The sequence below is a fragment of the Schistocerca nitens genome, chromosome 9 (assembly GCF_023898315.1).
Source record: "Schistocerca nitens isolate TAMUIC-IGC-003100 chromosome 9, iqSchNite1.1, whole genome shotgun sequence".
In the NCBI taxonomy this organism is placed as follows: Eukaryota; Metazoa; Arthropoda; class Insecta; order Orthoptera; family Acrididae; genus Schistocerca; species Schistocerca nitens.
The window spans coordinates 452811155-452835925 of record NC_064622.1 but is presented as its reverse complement, the minus strand read 5'-3'; the positions used below and the strand labels follow the sequence as shown (position 1 = coordinate 452835925).

At 45.6% G+C, this 24771-nt stretch overlaps 1 protein-coding gene across 1 annotated transcript in view; it reads right to left on the bottom strand.

The window, feature by feature from the left end:
* Positions 1 to 24771, bottom strand: part of LOC126202956 (vesicular glutamate transporter 2-like) — a 313828-nt gene that overhangs the window by 44099 nt on the left and 244958 nt on the right. The window contains exons 6-8 of the mRNA XM_049937075.1: positions 13095 to 13225; positions 4856 to 4979; positions 2855 to 2988 (exon numbers count right to left, since the gene is read on the bottom strand). Coding sequence (XP_049793032.1) covers positions 2855 to 2988; positions 4856 to 4979; positions 13095 to 13225 — 389 coding nt within the window. The remainder of the gene's footprint in view (positions 1 to 2854; positions 2989 to 4855; positions 4980 to 13094; positions 13226 to 24771) is intronic.

Genomic DNA, 24771 nt, shown 5'->3' with positions numbered 1-24771 from the left:
AGTGAGTTTCAACCTAGTGTTATAGTCGGCGCACGAGCGATGGGCAATAGCACCTCCGAGGCAGCGACGAAGTGATGATTTTCCCATACGACCATTTCACGAGTGTACCGTGAATATCAGGAATCCGGTGGAACATCGAATCTCTGACATCGCTGCGGTTAGAAAAAGATCCTGCAAGAAGAGGACCAACGACGACTGAAGATAATAGTTCAACGTGCCAGAAGTGCAACCCTTCCGCAAATTGCTGCAGATTTCAATTCTGGGCCATCAACAAGTGTCAGCGTGCGTACCATTCAATGAAACATTATCGATATGGGCTTTTTGAGCCGAAGGCCCGCTCGTGTACCCTTGATGACTGCACGACACAAAGCTTTACGCCTCGCCTGGGTCTGTCAACACCGACATTGGACTGTTGATGACTGGAAACATGTTTCCTGGTCGAAAGAGTCTCGTTTCAAATTTTATCGAGCGGATGGACGTGTACCGTTATGGAGAAAACCTCAAGAACCCTGGACCCTGCATGTCAGCAGGTGACTATTCAAGCTGGTAGAAGCTCTGTAATGGTTTGGGGCGTATGCAGTTGGTGTGATCTGGGACCCCTGATACATATAGCTACGACTCTGACACGTACGTAAGCCTCCTGTCTGGCCATCTGCGCTGGCCGGAGAGGCGGAGCGGTTCTAGGCGCTACAGTCTGGCACCGCGCGACCGCTAGGGTCGCAGGTTCGAGTCCTGCATCGTACATGGATGTGTGTGATGTCCTTAGGTTAGTTATGTTTAAGTAGTTCTAAGTTCTAGGGGACTGATGACCTCAGCAGTTAAGTCCCGTAGTGCTCAGAGCCATTTGAACCATTTCACCATCTGCATCCGCTCATGTCCATTGTGTATTCGTACGGGTAATTCCAGGAGGACAATGCGACACCCCACACGTCCGAAATTGCTACAGAGTGGCTCGAGGAACACTCTTCTGAGTTTAAACACTTCCGCTGGCCACCAAACTCGCCAGACATGAACATTGTCGTGCTCACGAGGTCCCTACACGATATTAGGCAGGTGTCCAGTTTCTTTGGCTCTTCAGGGTAGTAATGCTCCTATAACACTTCCTTGGGGTACACTCGAAGTTATTATTGCGTCAGAAGATTTCTGTCCATCGAGAATGACATTCTATGTTCTGCTTGATAGAAATCTAGACATACAATTGCTGTGATATTCCATACGCTCATATTTTGTTCATTAGGAGGCAACACGAAACTGTTTGGAGCGCCTTCCGAATGTCGAGACACACGGCGCGAGCCTGGACGTGATTTTTCTTTGCTTTCTGGGTGCTGTAGGCTAACGCAACGAGCTGCCTGTCACGCGATCATTCAGTTCGGAATATCTGTTGATTCCTACAGAGGACATTTTCGATCAGCGGATATGAGATAACACGCGAGTACAGAACTTGTTTCACAATTCTACGAGTGACTGACGTCTGAGATATAGCCCTGTGGTTTTGTGCGTGTGTTCGACGGTCCTGTTTTTCCTATGACTGAGCACATGTGATTATTCCATTTCATGTCACTAGAAATTCCTACGATCAAGCAGTTTATACGAAATGACATTTAAAATATGCCTTATTGAAATTTTAGACAAAATACAGGGTGATTCAAAAAGAATACCACAACTTTAGGAATTTAAAACTCTGCAACGACAAAAGGCAGAGCTAAGCACTATCTGTCGGCGAATTAAGGGAGCTATAAAGTTTCATTTAGTTGTACATTTGTTCGCTTGAGGCGCTGTTGACTAGGCGTCAGCGTCAGTTGATGCTAAGATGGCGACCGCTCAACAGAAAGCTTTTTGTGTTATTGAGTACGGCAGAAGTGAATCGACGACAGTTGTTCAGCGTGCATTTCGAACGATATATAGTGTTAAACCTCCTGATAGGTGGTGTATTAAACGTTGGTATAAACAGTTTACAGAGAATGGGTGTTTGTGCAAAGGGAAAAGTTCTGGACGGCCGAGAACGAGTGATGAAAATGTAGCACGTTAGAGAATTGGCTGTTCCCTCAGCTCGAACAAGAAGCACAACAATTCATATTTCAGCAGGATGGAGCGCCACCGCATTGGCACTTATCTGTCCGTAACTACCTGAACGTCAACTTCCCGAGGCAATGGATCGGCCGGCAGGCAGCCCGTGACAGAGCACTTCATCACTGGCCTCCAAGAAGCCCTGATCTTACCCCCTGCGATTTTTTCTTATGGGGGTATGTTAAGGATATGGTGTTTCGGCCACCTCTCCCAGCCACCATTGATGATTTGAAACGAGAAATAACAGCAGCTATCCAAACTGTTACGCCTGATATGCTACAGAGAGTGTGGAACGAGTTGGAGTATCGGGTTGATATTGCTCGTGTATCTAGAGGGGGCCATATTGAACATCTCTGAACTTGTTTTTGAGTGAAAAAAAACCTTTTTAAATACTCTTTGTAATGATGTATAACAGAAGGTTATATTATGTTTCTTTCATTAAATACACATTTTTAAAGTTGTGGTATTCTTTTTGAATCACCCTGTATAATGCGCCTTTTTTTTCCTTTTGCGGGGCGTGCAGTCTTACTTCACTGAAAATTTAAAGCGAGTTAGCAGTCTTTGCACCACTCGGCGCCTTATGAACTGCTTTTACGTTTGTGCAACTTTTCATTATCTGCAAAACGTTCGAGGTTACTATTAATATTGTTCGCCGGCTTCTTAATGTGAAAGATGAGGAACAAGGGTCCCAGCAAAGTTCCCTGGGGCACGCCTGAAGTCGCATCTAGCCCTGTCGAGGACTCCACATCCGAGACGATGCGCTGAGTTGCGAGCGTGACTTACGCACCATGGTGGTGGAGAGGATTTGGCGGCGCATCAGCCAGTCGGCGAGGTGTCCCGAGAACTGCAGGATGACGGCCATCACCAGGTACGGCAGCGCCGACATGAAGCCCGCCTCCTTCAGGTTGAAGTGCATCGCGTCTGCGGCAGACAAACGCAACCACTGATGAAGAGTGTTTCGCTGCAGACTGCAGTGCACTGGTCACGCCAACTACTTTTTATTGATAAGGCTGTAAATATTTTTTATTAATTTTAAAGCGCTAACTAAAGACCTACTAACGTAGGTATCAGGCCCATGTAGAGACGTTCTTGAACTTCATGCTCCTTACGCATTTAGTGAAATTTAATTTCTACCGTTTTTATGATAGGATCGCACTTTTAGCCTGGTCAGGCAGTGTTAAAAATATTTTCTGTGATCAGTGGTGCACGGATTCAACGCATTTACAAAATTGCGTGACGGATGTCGTGCTAGTGCATAGAGAACATCAGCTTTAATAAGACGTAACATCTTTGCACACTTACATAAAAATCAAAATGGCTTACATGGTCGCTTGCCCGACACTGCCTGCCGATAAATAAATAGAAAGTACAGCCGCTTTCCCTAGTTTCTGATGCCTTTCTTTAAATACACTGAAGCTGTGCAGCAATGTTTACAGAAAATATTTTGGACACTGCCTACTGAGGCTAAAAGTGCAATTCGAAAAGTATCAACGAAGAAATTAGAGCTCACCAAGTGCTTAGAGACGATTCAGTTTAAGGTTTTTAAACATGGCCGTCAATCAGCGACTGTTGTATAATACAAAATTTTGAAAAACACAGCCCTAAGTCGCAAAAACAGTTTTGTGTTGCTGTAGCAGAGGACACATGGCAGCCCCTAGTTGTTTGCACTTATGTTGCATTTTACTTTATTTCCGACTATCTGACGCTGTCAGGTATGACCGCAGCTTACGTATTTTTTGGTACGTTATGCTGTAACATTTACTTTTAATTTTGTCCGAAGAAGGTGTCCCTTGTGACACCGAAACCTAGGTCACAAATTAATTGTGTCCGCGAATGAGGACTGTGTTTTTCAAAATTTTGGATTCAGTTTAATATATATTTACTAACTGTTACGCAAAAGTCATCTAATTTACATTTATACAACAGACAGAGAGGACATGTTGTACGGTGCTACCACCTTAAGTAAATAAACACCAGTACTTTATCGAACTGTTCCCAATTACAGCAACAGCTAGTTATAACATAGTTTTTTTTTTTAATTATCTTTCGCACTCTCAGAAATCTCAAATCTGGAATCTGCTCTCCATACTTTGTTTCTGCTTTCTGGATGCTGAATTTACAAAGAGGTACTGTTAAAAACGTTGATCTTTAAATAATGTAGGCAACACCAACCTTTTTTATTAACTTATCACTATATGAGCGAAATCTTACATCTAATACAAACACAAGCCTATCAAATGAAAATTTTATTCCCTTCTCGAAGACGTAATTTTATTCTGCTTGTCAGTATTCCAGTCTACGTTACTCCTGGAAAACCAGTAGAGGTAAGTACACATTTTCCCGACAGGTCGTAGATTACCTGTTCATGATTCTCTACCTTACAGTCTCATCAACAGGAATTTAGCAATTGTTCTTACAACAATTATTAGTTCGGTCAACTAAAAATTGAAGGATACGACGGAAGAAAGTGATAACCCACAACAGCACATTTACTGCGTGTTGTATGTTTGGCTACATTCAAAAACAAGAATGTAAATGGAATAAGACCAGGCAGCTTATGTAGCAGACGATGCTTTCTAACAGTGCCCATGGAACTACTTGTCAGCAACACGTGGTGCAATCAAAAATACGACAGATAGCTTGACCGGACTAATCCTTACTAAATTGATGTTTAGCGCTTTCTTCCGCCAATCCTTTCACTTATCTTAAACTCCGTAGCGTGAGCACAACTGTTTTATCTGCTGTTTGTAATCGTCCTTCTCCTATGTACCAGCATTGTCACACACACCTTTCATGAACGTGGGCAGTTGCGTCAGCAGTGTGTAGAAACCCCAGTTCTCGCAGAAATGCGCCATCACGATCGACCACACAGGCATCGACGTCAGGAATTTCCCCCAAGGGTGCGCGACTTTCTGTAAAAAGAAAAAAAGCATTCGACAACATTTTACAATACTGTCCAGAGTGGGTCAACCAACCGACCAGTCCTTCAGAAAACATTAGCTATTTCTGAAACAGCACACGGAAGTGAATACGGTGACTTTTTAATTTTATATTAACCAACCCAGCAGTTTTGTGCGTCATTTCACAAGCAGAACATTGTTCGCATTTGTTACAGACACCAAAACTGAATTTTTCCACCGAATTTCCTTCCACACTGACCTAAATCGTGAATCCGACTGAAAGAACTTAGTTCCTTGTGGCAGTATTCTAGGATAAATTCGTATATCAGATATATTAAAAAGGCGTTCAGAAAGAATGACTGTAGTGAACGAGATATTAAGTTTTAGTCTGAAGGGAATCACGGAGATACTTAATCACCACGAGGTGATCAGAATATAGAAATTCTTCCTGTCTTCAGATCTACGTCAAATAAAATAGGCAGTCCTGGATAGAGGAGCTGCTCAATCTATTTTACGACTGTAGTAGAGGGAAGTATGAATTAAAGAAGTTTGTGGATTGAGGTCAGTTGTGAACGACTGGTCTTAATCATGATAATGAAATTACTTTCTTTAACATAACGAAGATTGCAAGATTCGAATCTAAAAAAACTTGACTGTTCCGGGACATAGCACAACCAATGCCCAAAGTAGAAATTTCTCGCTAATCTCGTTCTCAAACAACCCCCCCCCCCCACTATAAACTGACCTGCTCTTGAAAAACATATATAGGTGTCCACCTCCTTCGAATGTAACCTCGATAACATTTCTCATTGAAAGACATATGCATAATGATGAGTATGTGTATTTTCATTAACAATAATTCTGACACAGTATTTAATGTTTATAAGCATTTTTGTCTTATTTATAATGATTTTTACAATGCCACCTGTATATATAGATATAGGAGCATATCATTTACAGTAGTCAAGACCTGATTTCTGTGCTCCAGTTTTTCATGACTTTCTGGAATGCAGATCACGGCCACGGAGACAGAGTTGGGGGGGGGGGGGGGGGGGGGAGGGGGGGCAGACAGACAGGAAGAAAAAGAGAGAGAGAAAGAGAGAGAGAGAGAAAGAGAGAGAGAGAGATTTGCTTTTTACAAGCAAATGCCGAGACTTGGGAGGTACCAGCAGTATAGCAATTCGCGTATATAAAAGGAAGGAAGGAAGATTAGTGTTTAAGGTCCGGCGTGAGAGCGAGACCATTTAGACAGAGCACAAACTCGGATTACGAAAGGATAGAGAAGGATATCATCCGTGTCCTTTTGAAAGGAACCATCTCACCCACATGACTCTGCTATACCTCCTTCTAAGCCAAGGACGTATTTCGTAACAAATTTCCGATGTTAACTATTACATAACGCGAACTAAATAGATACGAAACTACCACTGAAGAAAGTTAAAGAGATGTTGCTTTCAGAAAAAGACAGCCTCGATCTCCTTTTAAATGAATTTACAACGCGTTGTCAGTTACATTGGTCGATCTATACGTACAATTTTCAGAACTCTCATACATCATCGAGCCACATTGAAAATATCGGTATGTTGACAAATTTGCTGCGGTCGGATGCAATACAATTATGTCTGATAATACGTAAATCTTATCTCACGTATCTGTTTCCAGGTATTACGTCATCAAAGAAAGTGCAACAACAGCTTTAACTGGAACAGCGGTTATATCCTCAGCGGTGCACGGAAATGGACACTCCATGCAGGAAGGCTACAGAGTAATAAGCAGAGTCACGCACAATTTGACGCAGTCAGCGTCGCTGCTAGAATGCCTGAATCTCAGACGTAATCACTGGCAGTATTATGGAGGTACAGTGACTTCGTGACGTTCCCGTGAGGCAATTCAGCCAGCTAAATGCGAACGGCACATTAGTACGGCAGTTAACTCGTGAGATGACGACAGAAGAGGCTATTCACAATATACAAACAAACCATTGGGCATGACAGGAAAACCGAGAAACATTTCTTCCCAAATTGAGGTTTCATTACTGTAACTATTATAACGTCAGAGATGGTAGATCGCAATGCTGACTAGTCGCTGTGGCACGATACGTGTCTCCAGTTAATAGACCGAGCACCAGCGACCTGAATTCCAACTTCCCGTGCAGTGCCTTATCGTTGTGAAAGTATAACGGATCCGTGACGTCATTCGTTCCTGCACTGGCTCGCACCTCCCAAATTTTTGTTGCTTTTCACCAGAGACAGTAAACTCGCCAACACGGCTTCTCAGCTCCGTTTTCCTCCACTTCTGCACTTGCCCACAACACTACAGACCTGGCAAGTGGGCGTGGCGTGCTCGCCTCACAGCCATCTATGCTACAGCTGGTAGCGCAGCTGCATCAGCCACACTACTTATGAGGTGGAAACCTCTTATTCCGTTGCTCCCAAAGCACCTACTTCAGGAGCAATATCCTCCCAAATGCTGGGGACAATGGTCCCCTCCCCACAGCCAGAGAAGCAACAGCCTCCTCCGGCTCCTCTCACATGGAAGGGGTCCCTTGGGACTCTCACTTCCTAGGTCACCACATCCTACAAGTTCTGCATCTGAGTACGAGATGTGTGGCACATGGCACATACTCGGCCACTGGTTTTAAGTCCTCGCCTTCTCCCATCTATCCACTGGAGAGCTCATGACGTCTTGTGTGGTAGTGACCACTTTCCACTCTTCCTGAGCTCTTCACCAAGGCTGACTGAGATGCTTTCGCCTCCCTACCACTGTTACCACCGTTGAATCTCCATTGCGTGACAACATCGTTGAGGTGATCCAGACGATCACTACTGTTGCCCAGCTGACTCTTCAATCCCTCGTTCCTTGGGTTGCCTCCCACGGTAGTCGGTGCCTTGGTGGTCGTCGCAAATCGTTGTGGCGATTAGGGACTGTAGATTGGCCCTCCAATGTCATAAATGCCATCCGCCTCACTGCCTTCAAATGGCTCTGTGCACTTGTCCATCAGCTCAAAAAATGACAGAAGCAGAAGTGTTGGGAACGATACATCTCCATCATCAGATCACGAACCTCCCCTTCCCAGGTCTAGACCAACCTCAGACACCTCAACAGGTATCAGACGCTTGCATGCATGCCTAGAATCATGGTGTTGTATCCACCAATCCAAACGTAATCGCACAGCATCTTACCAAGCATTATGCTTGCACCTCTGCGTCTGTGAATTACTGCCCCACTTTCAGGTGGTTTGACAACAACTATCGTTTTCTCCCAGCCGCCCTGAGCCATATAATGCTCCCTTCAGTGAGTGAGAATTTCTTAGTGCCCTTGCCCACTGTCCTTACACTACCCCTGGACCAGACAGCATCGATTCCCAAATGATGAAACATCTGTCAGCAGGCTACCAGCACCACCTCCTTGCCGTCTTCAACCGCCTCTGGGGCGATGACGAAATCCTGTCGAAATGGCGGAAAAGTATCACCGTTCCAGTGATAAAGCCTGGTAAGAACGTGCTAGACGTGGATAGCTATCGTCCTATCAGCCTCACCAACATTCTGTGCAAGTTGCTCGAACGTATGATGAGCCAGCGGTTGTGTTAGCTCCTCAAGTCTCAGTGCCTTCTGGCTTCCTCCCAGGGCGGTTTTTGGTGAGGTCGCTCCACCGCTGACAACGTGGTCTACCAGGAGTCTATCATCCGAATGGCCTTTTCCCGGCGACAACACATTGACGTCTTTTTTGACCTGACGAAAGCCTACCATACCACTTTACCACAGCACATTCTTGCTACTCTACACGAATGGAGTCTGTGGAGCCGGCTCCTGATTCTTATACGGTACTTCTCGTCTCTCTGCACTTCCAGGGTTCAATTCGGTGCTTCAAAAAAATGGTTCAAATGGCTCTGAGCACTATGCGACTTAACTTCTGAGGTCATCAGTCGCCTAGAGCTTAGAACTAATTAAACCTAACTAACCTAAGGACATCACACACATCCATGCCCGAGGCAGGATTCGAACCTGCGACCGTAGCGGTCGCTCGGTTCCAGACTGTAGCGCCTAGAACCGCACGGCCACTCCGGCCGGCTTCGGTGCTTCATATAGATCGCCCAACATCCAAGAGAATGGGGTCCCGCAAAGCTCTGTCTTAAGCGCCCGACTGCTTTTAATTACCGTCAATGGTCTTGCACTAGCAATGGGGCCTCCATATCTCCCCTCCTATACGCTGACGAATTTTCTATTTCCTTCTGCTCCTCTTGTACTGGCGTGGTTGAACGTCAACTGCAGGGAGCCATACGAGAGGCACAGTTGTGGGCCCTCACCTGCAGCTATCAGTTTTCTGCAGCCAAGACTTGCGTCATGCACGTCTGTCGTCATCTACATCTACATCTACGTGATTACTCTACTATTATTAACAATAAAGTGCCTGGCAGAGGGTTCAATGAACCACCTTCAAGCTCTCTACTGTTCCACTCTCGAACAGCACGCGGGAAAAACGAGCACTTAAATTTTTCTGGGTGAGCCCTGATTTCTACGTCGTCATAATACTGTCTACCACCATCCGGAACTTTACCTCGATGACCAACTACTTAATGCAGTGGAGACCTACTGCTTTTTGGGATTGGTCGTCGATGCACGCTTAACTCGGCTTTCTCATCTTCATCAGCTTAAGGAAAAGTGCTGGTGGTATCTTAATATTTTCTGCCTGAGCTGCACTGACTGGAGTGCTGATCGCCCTACGATGCTCCAGCTATACAGAGCCCTTGCGATGCCCCATGTTGACTATCGGAGCCTGGTGTATGGTTCTGCATCACTCTCAGCACTGTGGCTGCTGGATCCTATACACCACTGTAAAGAAGCTGGCATTCCTCCATTATGGATTAGGCGACGCAACTGCTTGCCAATTACACTGCCCATATTCATTGTTCGCCTCACCATCCACATTGCCGCCTCCTTTTCCCTAACTCGATAATTCATCTCCTGCAACAACAACCCAGATTGGGGATTACAATTGCGGTCCGTGTTCACTCGCTTCTTATTGCACTTGAACCTTTGCCTCCACCACCTTTCTTACGAGTCCACTTCCGAACACCTCCATGGTCTATGCCTCGGCCACAGTTTCATCTGAAATAGTTTACACCGATGGCTCGATGGTCAGTGTTCACTTTGGCTTCGCTTACGTTCACGATGGCCATACTGAACATCTCTCCTTGCTGGATGGCTACAGTGGTTTCACTGCAGAGTTTTTAGTCGTCTCCCGCGCTTTCGAGCTCCTGCGTCATCTTCAGTGACTTCTTAAGAAGCCTACAAGCTCTCGATCAGTGCTTCTCTCGCCATTCTTTGGTTATGATTATCCGGGCATCTCTTTACACCCTCCGAAACAGTCAACGTTCAGTGTCCTTCATTTGAAGCCCAGGACATGTTGGGATTCCGGGTAATGCTGACAGACTGTCTAAACAAGCTACTGGTAAACCACGTCTGGAGATCAGACTGCCGGAGTATGGATTGATCTTACGTGACAAAGTTTTTGGGACATGAGATACTGAATGGCGTACTCTCAGTTCACCAAATTAGCTACGTGTTGTCAAGGAGACAACAAATGTGTGGCGCTCATCCATGTGAGCCACTCACAGAAACTCTGTTGCCATTTGCTGGCTCTGCATAGGCCATACTTGTCTGACCCATGGTCACCTCCTCCATCGTGAGGAGCCGCCTCAGTGTTGCTGTGGTTCCCTATGGACAGTCGTCCACATCTTGTTGGACTTTAGCCACTTTGCGTTGGACTCTTAACTTTCCCAGGATCCTGCCCCCGGTGTTGAGTGACAGTGCCTCACCAACGTTTTATGTTTTATGCAACAGGGGAATTTTGTCACACAATCTAAGGGCAGGTGTGTGGCCTTCTCTCCCAGGCGTCGACCTTAACCTACATTTTAACTCTTCATCACCTTTCTTTGCTGTTTGTTTGCCTTGGTATTCGTCTTTCCCCTATGTGTGTTCATCTCGTCTTGTCTTTTAGGCTGGATATTTTTGTGTGTTGCAGTGTGGCTGGCTCATCCTTTTTATTCTCGTGGTGTACCAGACCAGGTCATTTGCTATATTATTTGAATAACTTCGACTACTTTTCACTTTAGTGTAAGTTTTCCTCTTTTGGTTAGTGAATCGTATCATCATCATCTTTGCCTTTGTGTCGTCTTCCGGAGCCTTGGCTTTGCTCTGCCGCGATTGGTCCGTTTGCTTTTAGATTTCGGAGGGCGCTGCGTTCTGTGGAGAGACCTGCTGACGACGAGAGCATCGAGTGCTGCTGCCGGAGTGAGACGGGGAGTTTAGTTTCCGGTTGTGTGGCAGCGCAATGTTGCGGGAAAGGTGGTATAACTTCCTGTGAACGCACGTGGTTGCTACGAGCGTGTGTACTCGGGACGGCGGCAGTCGTTCTGGACGGGCTGTGTGATAAGGAAGCTCGGCGTGGCAACTGTTGACGCGGCGTGTCCGCGTTGCTATGGCGGAACTGGGGCGATTGACGTAACTCGAGTTGGTGCTGGTTGCAACCTGTCGCCGAATGCTTGTCTGCCTTCTGGACTAACGGTGAGAATTTATTGACTTGATGTGTCTCAATTTCTGCCCGTGTCGTCGGGCGTGTTTTGCTCTAAGGCCGTGTGCCATGGTGTTTCGCAATTTTAGTAGGCTCAGGCGTGCCCGAAATCCCGATTTAATGATCTGGTGTTATATTGTCAAGTGTAACTATCACTAAAAAAATGTTAACTCTCTGTGCCTTAATAACTGAACCTAAAATATTACCTGTGGTTGAAATTTTATTCTGACCCAAGTGCAATAAAAATCTTGTATTTTACAATTTGTTGAGTGGTATTATTATTTAGTACTGGCCGTCATATTAACTAAGTCGAAGATTTACGAAGGCCAGTGGGCGTCATTAACAGTTCCTGCCTAGACAGACGTTATATTTTGAACCATGTGTTTCAATGTTTAGTAATTTTTATTTTATGTGTTATAGAGAGTTGCTGTCGTGCCCTATGTGGACGATTCGCCACGTTGGTGAAGTTTGTAGTTGTTCTGCTGGTCTGTGCCATATTGCTAACTTCAACCATTCTCAAATATTTATTGCTACTGATATTCAGGCCCTTCAGGCCGAGTGGCGACGTCACTACCCCTTTTTGGTTATTAATTTTATCTTGTTTGCTTGTTTCATTTTTAAAAAAACCTTTGGTATATGAATTTGTCTTTTGGTCTTTACTGCTCCTTTGGACGAAGTAAATTAACTGTTGGTTTTGCATTCTTGTAGCATTATCAAAACAGCATTTGTGGTTATATTTGATTGGCCCTTCTGGCCGAATGATTAAAGTCATTCCTTTCAGTAACTTATTGTAATGGTCAATAATTAATCAAAAGTGTTGGGTCCTTCAGACCTTGATTATCTCCTTATGTTGAATCTTAAGGTTGTCATTTGACATTACAGTTATGAATGTTCAGCGGCCCTTCAGGCCTGGAGTTTAAAAATTTTTATTGTGTTTTGTGGAACAAGTGTTTTTTAATGTTTAATAAAATTAAATTGTGTTTGAAACAGTAATCTCATTTGGGTTTACACTTTCACTCCCTGCAGTCTTTGAGTTCTGCTTACCTTACGTTTTGGCTAAGTTTTCCCATACCACGACGTATCAATTAGCTTCTTTCGTTTTGTCTTTGTGTGATTCAAAGTTAGTTTTACGCCATTATACTTTCCCTGACTCCTTTTGGGAACTGTTTTAACTTGAGACATGTTTCCATGAGGAAAAAGGGACTGACGACCCTGTACTTTGGTCCCTTTACATCTCCAACCAACCAATCAACCAACCAACCAACTAGACAGTTCACCATGCAGCTACTGAAAAGGCTCTTGACCCTCTTCAGGAACCACACAACTGCGTGACCTCTAAACAGATACCCCTCGGTAGTGGTTGCACTTATGGTACAGCTATCTGTATTGCTGTGGCCTGCAAGCCTCTCCACTAACGGCAAGGTCTGTTGTCCAAGGAGGGGGAAGGATGCTGATACTGACTGAATGTTTTGCAGCTCCTGTCGTGGTAAGGCTGAAAACGACCAGACGATGGCCTGGCTGCGAACAGACAGTTAGTGTGGCCTTTTTACCGACCTTGTGGTCGCTGTCGGGGCCCAGCGAGTCCTGGATGTACTTGAGCTCCTCCGGCGAGATCCTGGGGTCCTTCTCCGGACCCTCGGCCACCACCAGCCACCACGCCGTGCACCACACCAGACCCACCACGCCTGAAAACAAAAGTAAGTTTTACTGTTCAGCACCTCAAACGGTTATCACCTTGCCTAGCGCTTCGAAAGCAAAGAAATTCTCTGAACACATTCAAATGCAGTCAATAGCACCATGTCAAGTGTGCGATAATGCTAGTAATAACAAAAAGATAGTAGCTGTTTGCTATCAGATACGTACAGCCCCACCAATTTCCACCTGGCTTACTGTAAACAGCTATTTGTCGTATTAAATAATTCTATTCCGAAATACACATACACGGCTCTCACGAATGTTCGGTTGAAACGGTTGGGAACTTGAAATGTTGTTCATATGGCATACCTTTGGCCAAAGGGAAAGACGTCCCAGTTGGTCCCATATTGTGCGTCCTTACCGGAGGCAGATCCCACGGTAAACCCACGAATATTGAGTTCAAAACTTCATAACGAACCGGAAAGTAAGATCTGGGGACGAGATTATCGACATTTTTTCACTGCTATAATATAGCTTATGATAATAGTTTGTGCGGTTCTTGCATGGTTTTTAGATCCAAATATATAAGGGATTTGATCATAGTGGAAGCTGTTTTGACTACTTTTCTGGCAAGTTTCCCAGCATGCATCCATAACGCCAGTTTCAAGTGTATAAACAGATTTCAGTTCAGTAGTTGCTTAAATATAACTCGTTTCGCTGAACTGAATTTGGTAACGGACATACACAATGTAAGCAGCGGACCTCGAAATACACTCCTGGAAATGGAAAAAAGAACACATTGACACCGGTGTGTCAGACCCACCATACTTGCTCCGGACACTGCGAGAGGGCTGTACAAGCAATGATCACACGCACGGCACAGCGGACACACCAGGAACCGCGGTGTTGGCCGTCGAATGGCGCTAGCTGCGCAGCATTTGTGCACCGCCGCCGTCAGTGTCAGCCAGTTTGCCGTGGCATACGGAGCTCCATCGCAGTCTTTAACACTGGTAGCATGCCGCGACAGCATGGACGTGAACCGTATGTGCAGTTGACGGACTTTGAGCGAGGGCGTATAGTGGGCATGCGGGAGGCCGGGTGGACGTACCGCCGAATTGCTCAACACGTGGGGCGTGAGGTCTCCACAGTACATCGATGTTGTCGCCAGTGGTCGGCGGAAGGTGCACGTGCCCGTCGACCTGGGACCGGACCGCAGCGACGCACGGATGCACGCCAAGACCGTAGGGTCCTACGCAGTGCCGTAGGGGACCGCACCGCCACTTCCCAGCAAATTAGGGACACTGTTGCTCCTGGGGTATCGGCGAGGACCATTCGCAACCGTCTCCATGAAGCTGGGCTACGGTCCCGCACACCGTTAGGCCGTCTTCCGCACACGCCCCAACATCGTGCAGCCCGCCTCCAGTGGTGTCGCGACAGGCGTGAAGGGAGGGACGAATGGAGACGTGTCGTCTTCAGCGATGAGAGTCGCTTCTGCCTTGGTGCCAATGATGGTCGTCTGCGTGTTTGGCGCCGTGCAGGTGAGCGCCATAATCAGGACTGCATACGACCGAGGCACACAGGGCCAACACCCGGCATCATGGTGTGGGGAGCGATCTCCTACACTGGCCGTACACCACTGGTGATCGTCGAGGGGACACTGAATAGTGCACGGTACATCCAAACCGTCATCGAACCCATCGTTCTACCATTCCTAGACCGGCAAGGGAACTTGCTGTTCCAACAGGACAATGCACGTCCGCATGTATCCCGTGCCACCCAACGTGCTCTAGAAGGTGTAAGTCAACTACCCTGGCCAGCAAGATCTCCGGATCTGTCCCCCATTGAGCATGTTTGGGACTGGATGAAGCGTCGTCTCACGCGGTCTGCACGTCCAGCACGAACGCTGGTCCAACTGAGGCGCCAGGTGGAAATGGCATGGCAAGCCGTTCCACAGGACTACATCCAGCATCTCTACGATCGTCTCCATGGGAGAATAGCAGCCTGCATTGCTGCGGAAGGTGGATATACACTGTACTAGTGCCGACATTGTGCATGCTCTGTTGCCTGTGTCTATGTGCCTGTGGTTCTGTCAGTGTGATCATGTGATGTATCTGACCCCAGGAATGTGTCAATAAAGTTTCCCCTTCCTGGGACAATGAATTCACGGTGTTCTTATTTCAATTCCCAGGAGTGTAGATACTGGTGTGTTTTCTTGAGAAACTGACGGAGGAAATAAAAAGAAGTGTGGAACATTTCTGCATTCTTATCAACACACCAAAGCAAGAGTAATGAAAACAACAGAGTAAACAGCTGTAGCTCAGTGAATATACACTAGAGAAAACTTGAAAAGTGGAAACTCATTCACTTACTCAGGAGGTATGCTTAATGCACATGTAAGCTGCATCGGAGAAATGAGAAGAAGAGTATCAAGTACAGAGTAAGCATTTAGAAAAATACGAGAGTTACGGACAACAAGAGCCATAGGAATAAGATTTGCAAAATACTTTATTTGGTTTGTAGTTAGGGGAAAGCTGGCTAAAGTGGCCACCCTATTGTTTCATTTACCTTATTTGAAATATAAGCATGTAGAATGTATCTTATTAAGGTATGTACATTCTAGAACCATAAAAAGTTGTATTATTACTCAATACCTAGTTCTGTAGCAGAGAACTGGGTTTAATTGAATGACTGCAAAATGGCCACTTTGCCCAGTAGGTAGGGCAAAGTGGCCACAGGTGGATAGATGGCAAAAAAGACTCAAAGAACAAGTTTAGGACGCTGTGAATGGAAAGGAATTGCGAATTGAAGAAAGTAGCCTACACATTTACAGAATGAAATTTATTTCAATCTGAGAAAAAATAATAACACTTATTAACAATTTACCAAATTATGCAAAACGTTAATAGATTTACTTTCCAAGTTACAGTGTATGATTTGTCATGAGATCAAAGACAAATTAGGGTCATAAGTCACTTATCTCTACAATATTCACACACGAACACGTCATCTTCATCATATCCAGCACATTCTTCATGAGCCCACAGCTTGCAATCAGAGGATCTAATCCAACCTTCATTGTCTTTAGATTTAGAGAAAGCCTCATTACAATAAAAATATTCAGTGTCCGTATCTTCCTCGCTGTATTCTTCCTCACTGTATTCTCCAAAAAGCTAGTTTTTGCATTTCACTCCTAGCTTTCCTATTTGCACTTTTGCTTTGTTAATAGGCCTTTTTATTTCAACAGCTGGTTTAGACGTGTTACTCATTTCTTCTTTTTATACAGGGTTTGTTCTTCTTTTCTTGATCTGCTTTTTCTTCTTCGCATCTTCTAACAGCTCGGTTGTGTAAGGGCTAGAGGTTATTATCGTTGCTTGACCCCTTGTTTTCAATTTATTTCTTTGTTATTGCTGTTGGCCTAATTTTAATTTTCGTAAAGGTGGGCCTATCATATCTTTTTGGCTTACTGCAAAAGATGTTGACCGTGTTACCTTCTCATTTGCATCAGCCATGAAAGTGCCCTCATTATTGTTATTGCCACTCACTTCTCCTTCCTCATTAGTAGGACTATGAACTGCTTCTTCACTATTTGCTGCTACAACATCAAATTCATCTTCTTCAATTTGCATAGGCCTTTTAACTACATCTTTAACACCTTCAGTTCCTTTGTTTGTCTCATTTCCTGTGTCACCTCTATTATCATTTAAGTTTTCTCGCCAGATTATGCCTATGTCCGATATGCACACCTCTGCAGCAACGAAATCTGCATCTGAAAATATAGGCGGGTGCTAAGGGACAATCCCGAATTTACGAAATCCATTTATCTCTGTAGACGGTACTGCTGTCAGCAAAATGCCTCTCCAAGAAGCTTACTGATTTGTGTTATTACCCTTCCTGGGTTGTTTCGGAGAAACTTTTCACAAGCTCTGGCATATAATGTTTTGAAAGGGGCCATAAATGATACATCTAGAGGTTGTAGTTTGTGGCTACAATGTGGTGGCAAACACACTACGGTTGTATGATTTTCTCTGGCTTTTTCTATGAAGTCTATATTTTTTGTGTGGGTGGCATGTCCATCCAGAATAAGTAGGAGTGGATCGTCAGTCGTAGGTTTTGTGTAAGTCAAGAAACGATCAAACCATTTCATGAAAATATCCATCCGCATCCATACACTTTGACGGCAGGCAAGTGCGGTTCCTGGAGGAGCACCATCTTGAAGTTCAACTTTCATTCTTTGTCTGAGAAATATCCCAAAGGATGGAATAAATGTCTCCCCTGCAGACATGCATATGGCTACTGTTGAAAGCAAATCTTTCTCTGCTGACGTAATAGCACCAACTTGGCGTCTGTCTTTACAAGAGAAAACTTTGAAATTTCTAGACTGAACTTTCGTTAGACCAGTTTCGTCAACATTGTAGATTCCATGAGCAGGGTAAAAGTGTTTTTCTTGCACTTCCTGGCGAACGTTGAAAAATCTTTGCACATTAGATTTATTAAAGCCCTGAGCCCTGGCCATTGAAGTGGATTCTGGTTTCCTAAGGCTTATGTTTGGATGTCTTTTCCGAAAAAGTGCCACCCAGTCCTTGCCTGCCATCTTTTTTTCCTTATTAAATGGGTGTGGTAGATTATTTCGCTCAGCATGTTGAAATGCCAAATGCCGTAAATCAGTTACTGATATGCCATAATATCTTCGTTCCATGTCAAAAACATGGCTAACAAGTTCTTCTTGCTTTTCGTTGGAAATACATCTAAAGTTTCCAAGAATCTTCTTATTTTCAATAGCACCATGGCTTTTCTTCTGGAATCTTCGTTTAAATGTGTTTCTTGGGACACTGAACTGTTTCGCTGCTGTTGCAAAGGGCGTCTTTCCTTTTCTTATAGCTTCCAGTGCCTGATGCATAGCCTGGGAATCCCACGATTGTTGAAGTGATTTTCTTAAATAATTTGGCGGCATCTTAGCACATTCCTGTAACAATAGAATACGAGGTGTGGCTAGAAAAAAACCGGACTAGTACTGGTGAAACAATAAAACGAAAGTCGCTTGTTCGAGAAGATCGCCGTTTAACAATCAGAGCAGTGTCTGAGTTAACAGGAGTTGACAAGGAAAGTGTCGAACAAGTTTATCGATTTTTTCAATGTTTGCATCAGTTTTTGCTGACAATGGTCTGCCAGTGCGAGTGTCATCACTGGTGTCTTCGCGGCCATCTTTAAATCGTTTAAACCACTCAAACACTTGTGTTCGCGATAAAGAATAATCGCCGTACACTTGTTGTAACATTACAAACGTTTCACTTGCAGATTTTCCTAGTTTGAAACAAAATTTGATGTTAACACGCTGTTCTTTCTGTACACTCAACATTTTCCGACGCACAGACAAAACGCCAACTACTTAAAACAGACGCCACGGGCAGACTGAGTGCAGGAGGCAGATGAAACTCGAGCAGTAGGCGGAGCGAGAGTCACGTGACAGGCCACGCGACTTTCAGCCTTATTGCATTCGTTTTATTGTTTCACCAGTACTAGTCCGGTTTTTTTCTAGCCACACCTCGTATGCAGATGGCGCTAGTGTGGCGTGCATAAGGTATAGAAAGGCACTGCACAGGTGGAGCTGTCATTTGTACTCATGTGATTCATGTGGAAAGGTTTCGGACGCGATTATGGGCGCTCCGCGGGAATTAACACGCTTTCAACACGTAATAGTACTTGGAGCTAGGTGCATGGGACATTCCATTTCGGATATCGTTGGGGAATTCAATATTCCGCGATCCACAGAGTCAAAGGGTGCCGATAACTCCGTATTTCAGGCATTACCTCTCACCACTGACAACCCAGTGGCCGACAGCCTTGGCTTAACGACCGAGAACAGCGGCATTTGCGTAGAGTTGTCAATGCTAAGAGACAAGCAACACTGCGTGAAATAACGAACGACGAACGTATCCGTTAGGAGAGCGTGGCGAAATTCGGCGATAATGGACTGCGGCAGAAGAAGACCGACACGAGTGCCCTTGGTAACGCCTGCAGCGCCTCCCCTGGGCTCGTCACCATACCGGCTGGACCCTAGACGACTGGAACACTGTTACCTGGGTAGATGAGTCCCGATTTCAGTCGCTAAGAGCTGGCGGTAGGGCTCGAATGTGGCGCAGACCCAACAAAGTCGTGGACTTAAGTTGTCAACAAGGCACTGTGCAAGCATAATTATGTCGGCTGCGTTTACATGGCATGGGCTGGTCCAACTGAAACGATCATTGACTGGAAATGGCTATGTTCGGCAACATCGTCTGCAGCTATTCATGGACTCCGTGATTCCAAAAAGCGATAACATTTTTATGGATTACAATGCGTCATGTCACCGGGACACAATTGTTTGCGATTGGTTTGAGGAACATTCTGTACAATTAGCGCCGATGATATGGCCACCCAGATCGCCCGACGTGAATCTCATCAAACGTTTATGGGACATACCCGGGGGGTCAGTTTGTGCAAAAAATCCTGCACCGGCAACACTTTCTCAATTAGGAACGGCTACATAGACAGCATGGCTCAATATTTCTGCAGTGGACTCTCAACGACTTGTTGGGCCCATGCCACGTCGAATTTCTGCACTACACCTGGCAAAAAGAGGTCCGACGCGATATTAGGAGGTATCCCAGGACTATTGTCACCTCGGTGTAGTCAAAACAACAGTGAATGCAGTGGAGCCAGTGAAAAACTTCAAGCAATGTCACTACTTGAGTCTAATAATGATGACAACCGTTTCTGGACCACAAAGACGTTCCTTTGGTCGATTTCGTGAAAGGTGGTCAACAATTACAGCTGACGTTTTCTGCTAAATACTCACTAGACTGAGACGTTCCTTCTAAAATTGTCACCTTTGTCTATAGTGCCAAATAATTTCAAATGCTGTTTAACGGTCGCTCACGAAAAAGGAAAGTGTTTAACAATGAACACATTCAGTGAACGCTAATGTAGTACAGTGGCTGGAGGATATGTTGGTTGAAATTTCATCGCTATGTGAGCTTATTTACAGAAGAAAGACGCTCTTAATGTTGGGGAAAATGTGAGCACTTGATGGATGGTGGACGTGTCTAACACTGCTGGAACCCTCCCGATGCAGATCGCAGTTCAGCATCTGCAGAGGACAAGCACGTGCAGCTCATCACGATCTTTCGGACGTTGGCAATGGTCAAGTCACTGGCATGAGGTACGTGGGAGCGTCATACCGACAGGCCGCACAGACAGCTGGCTGTAGAGCGACGGCCTCAGAAGGTGCGGTGACGAGATGGACTCAGGACAACATTGTGGCAATAAAGGCAGCCTCGGCTCCTTACAGAAGGATCACACTATGGAGAGGTGTTAGAACTGTTCGACTGCCTCACACGAGTAGACAGACGACAAAGACGATGTTGGGGTAGAGGTTACAAGCAGAGTGATGCCACAAACCTCGGTAACAGGCTACTGGAAGCTGAGCAGGGATCTCGATATGTGATGCGTCGTCTGCCATTGACACCACACCACAGTCAGCAGAGACCTGCACGGTGTGGAGTCAGAGTCAACTGGGACACAGGGTGGTATTAAATGTATTCAGTGGTAAGTGAAGTTTCTGCTCACGATGATCAAATCGACGGCAACGACTCCTTAGATTACCTGGTGAATGGCCACAGGTAGCAGTGATTGACCAGACTCTTCTGGATTTATCATGTGGAGGGCTATTGGATACGGGAACAGGCCTGAATTTTGGAGGCGACATAACACCTCATACTGATTTTGATGATGGACATCAGCTCAGAAAGGAATTAAAATTTAATAATTTAATATACATTATGTGATGAACGCCTCCACAAAAATTGATAAATACTAGAAGGGCGCTTCATAGTGTAACATCTTCCACAATCTTTCAAAACACACTGCCAGTTAGCTTGCATATGTAAACGTAGATTTGGCGGCCTCATTGTAGATGTCCACTCAGTACGTAACACCAGTGATTTACTCTTTCTACGGGGTCAATCAATAAAGTATTCTTCCAACCAACTTCAATAACAAGCGACAAACAATCAGTTATCTTTAAAGGTAATGATAAGGGAAACGCTTCACTTTAGATTTTGCATTTATTGTCACACGCTTCAGTGCAAACCACAGAACACGTGAGTGTAACAATGAGAGAATATTTGCACTCGTAATATTTGGTATGTAACTTAAGAATTACTTAATAAACAATAGGAATCTATGATTACTCCTTTAAGCAAACATATATTTAAGACCATAAACGATAAGGATCAACGGTTAATGAAGTCCCATAGAACTAGAGCAAGAATCACCTTTTCAGTCTCTGAATGAAGTCGGTAGGTGACTTATGGGACAATCAGACGTACATTGTTACACCGTTAAAGACGAGAAATCATTCAGAACTATAACAACAGATTAAATAAAATTCATCTAAAGCAATTAACATCAATAGCAGATAATTAAGTCACGTCTCAGCAAATGCATCAAAACCAAGTCTTTCAGTTCTATAAAAATGTTGGATCGTCGAATACGCCGGACTACCGACACAGAAGGCTAAATTTTACCAAACAGCAATTTCTCCAAACCTAGAACTATCTTAATAGTGTACAATCCTTACGTTACCCAGAACAACTCTAATTCGCCTTTCTTGGGCATAACGGTGGAGTAGATAATTAACCTCTTATTTTATTCTCCTGGAACATTGAGCGGCAATACACGCTCGGGCAATTCTTACCCCAGCGTGGCTCGGGAAAGAGGATGGCCCCACCATGAGGAGGAAACATTTACCCGAACTGGAAAGGGAATTCGTCTAACACGAACCACTAAGTTGGACGAAGACCAGTTGGCGATTTTTAATTATTACCCAAATCTTGCTGGCCAGTGGACGAAAATTACAGAGACAAAGGTAGCTTTATTTCTGCTCAGAAGAACTGATAACTTCTGCAAATGAGATTCCGGCAGAACTACCGCCGTAGTATCAATACGGGAATTCGGGACTGAGGAGAGAAAGTCAACAACGGTCTCTGCCCAAGAAACCCAACATTTCAGACAGACCGAGCAACCGACATCAGTCGTGGCTAGGAGGATTACCAAATAGAAACTCTAGCACTACCTTAAATATAACTAAATAGAACACTTAAATGCCACGGGAACCAAACTCCTTAACACAAGAATATGTACACAATAACAGTGACTAAAGTTAAATATGCCTACGTACTAAAACACAAGATATTAGCGAACATTAACATAATCTCGCATTTCAGATATCCATTAAATTAATTGGCTACAGTTCACTCTATCTCTCCGCCAGATAGTACAAGATTATGTAAACATTCTACAACGTGCTTATCCAAACTGTGACCTACGTCGTCAATGGGAAAACAACGGCTCGCAGAAGGTCCACAGCCAAAAAAATTTTTTTTTTCTGTTCTTTACGACGCGCGCCTTAAATAAGTCAGCATGGCGTTCAAATGCACAATCATGCAAGGGGGCAGTAACCCACACGCAAGGCAATTTCTGATCACAAACTCAAAGCAAAGAAATGTTGCCACACAGTTATTAAAGCTCCCACAACACCAGGAGATTGGCTCCGCCAGACGACGACCGTTGCACTAACCAGATGAAAAATCTTACTTTCAGTGACGACACCGCCTTCTGGAGGTTATTATCAGCCGCAGACGGACTTCATAGCTTCCCCAGCCCACGAACGGAAACCAAACGTTGTCCACAGATTTAAGGCCTCTTGTGTCCTCACGCCCCGGGTTTTTGGGCCCATCCAGACTTAGCACAGAGGGACCGTGCGTCCCGCTGCAGAACGGTCGTGGAGGGCCAAACACTCGTCTCGACTGCCTCGTCCGCCTCGGCACGGCACACAGCGCCTCCTCCCGCCCCACCGGGTGCGCTAGCAGCGTGCTCGCGGAGACAACGCAACGCCCTCTGGGAAAGCGCGGAAACTCCAAACAGAAGTAAACCAAGGGAGAAGCAGGAGCGTGGCAAACGATACGGTTCAACCAGTACTTTATATGACTGATTTTATAACGCTAATAACCTTATGCCACATGTGTAAATATTTATGTATTATTACTAGCGTATATTCCCAAATGTATGTGTTCCTTTTATTGAGTACCAGAACGAGATAAATTTATTTTATAATTCAAAAGTAAAAAAAAAAAAAAACTGTAACTTCACTGACTTATGCAAAGGGAATCGATAGTTAGAACTATGGTCAGGAAACGTGGAGGGAAGTCCCTCTATATCTAGAATATGTCAACGTGCCGAAGGGAAACACGGAAGGGTAATACGTTAGCGAACACGAATTGGGTTTGTGGTAACCAGCCATCCTAAAGTGGAAAGCGAGAGAAAAATATCGTCAAATTATTACACTCCTGGAAATGGAAAAAAGAACACATTGACACCGGTGTGTCAGACCCACCATACTTGCTCCGGACACTGCGAGAGGGCTGTACAAGCAATGATCACACGCACGGCACAGCGGACACACCAGGAACCGCGGTGTTGGCCGTCGAATGGCGCTAGCTGCGCAGCATTTGTGCACCGCCGCCGTCAGTGTCAGCCAGTTTGCCGTGGCATACGGAGCTCCATCGCAGTCTTTAACACTGGTAGCATGCCGCGACAGCGTGGACGTGAACCGTATGTGCAGTTGACGGACTTTGAGCGAGGGCGTATAGTGGGCATGCGGGAGGCCGGGTGGACGTACCGCCGAATTGCTCAACACGTGGGGCGTGAGGTCTCCACAGTACATCGATGTTGTCGCCAGTGGTCGGCGGAAGGTGCACGTGCCCGTCGACCTGGGACCGGACCGCAGCGACGCACGGATGCACGCCAAGACCGTAGGATCCTACGCAGTGCCGTAGGGGACCGCACCGCCACTTCCCAGCAAATTAGGGACACTGTTGCTCCTGGGGTATCGGCGAGGACCATTCGCAACCGTCTCCATGAAGCTGGGCTACGGTCCCGCACACCGTTAGGCCGTCTTCCGCTCACGCCCCAACATCGTGCAGCCCGCCTCCAGTGGTGTCGCGACAGGCGTGAGTGGAGGAACGAATGGAGACGTGTCGTCTTCAGCGATGAGAGTCGCTTCTGCCTTGGTGCCAATGATGGTCGTATGCGTGTTTGGCGCCGTGCAGGTGAGCGCCACAATCAGGACTGCATACGACCGAGGCACACAGGTCCAACACCCGGCATCATGGTGTGGGGAGCGATCTCCTACACTGGCCGTACACCACTGGTGATCGTCGAGGGGACACTGAATAGTGCACGGTACATCCAAACCGTCATCGAACCCATCGTTCTACCATTCCTAGACCGGCAAGGGAACTTGCTGTTCCAACAGGACAATGCATGTCCGCATGTATCCCGTGCCACCCAACGTGCTCTAGAAGGTGTAAATCAACTACCCTGGCCAGCAAGATCTCCGGATCTGTCCCCCATTGAGCATGTTTGGGACTGGATGAAGCGTCGTCTCACGCGGTCTGCACGTCCAGCACGAACGCTGGTCCAACTGAGGCGCCAGGTGTAAATGGCATGGCAAGCCGTTCCACAGGACTACATCCAGCATCTCTACAATCGTCTCCAT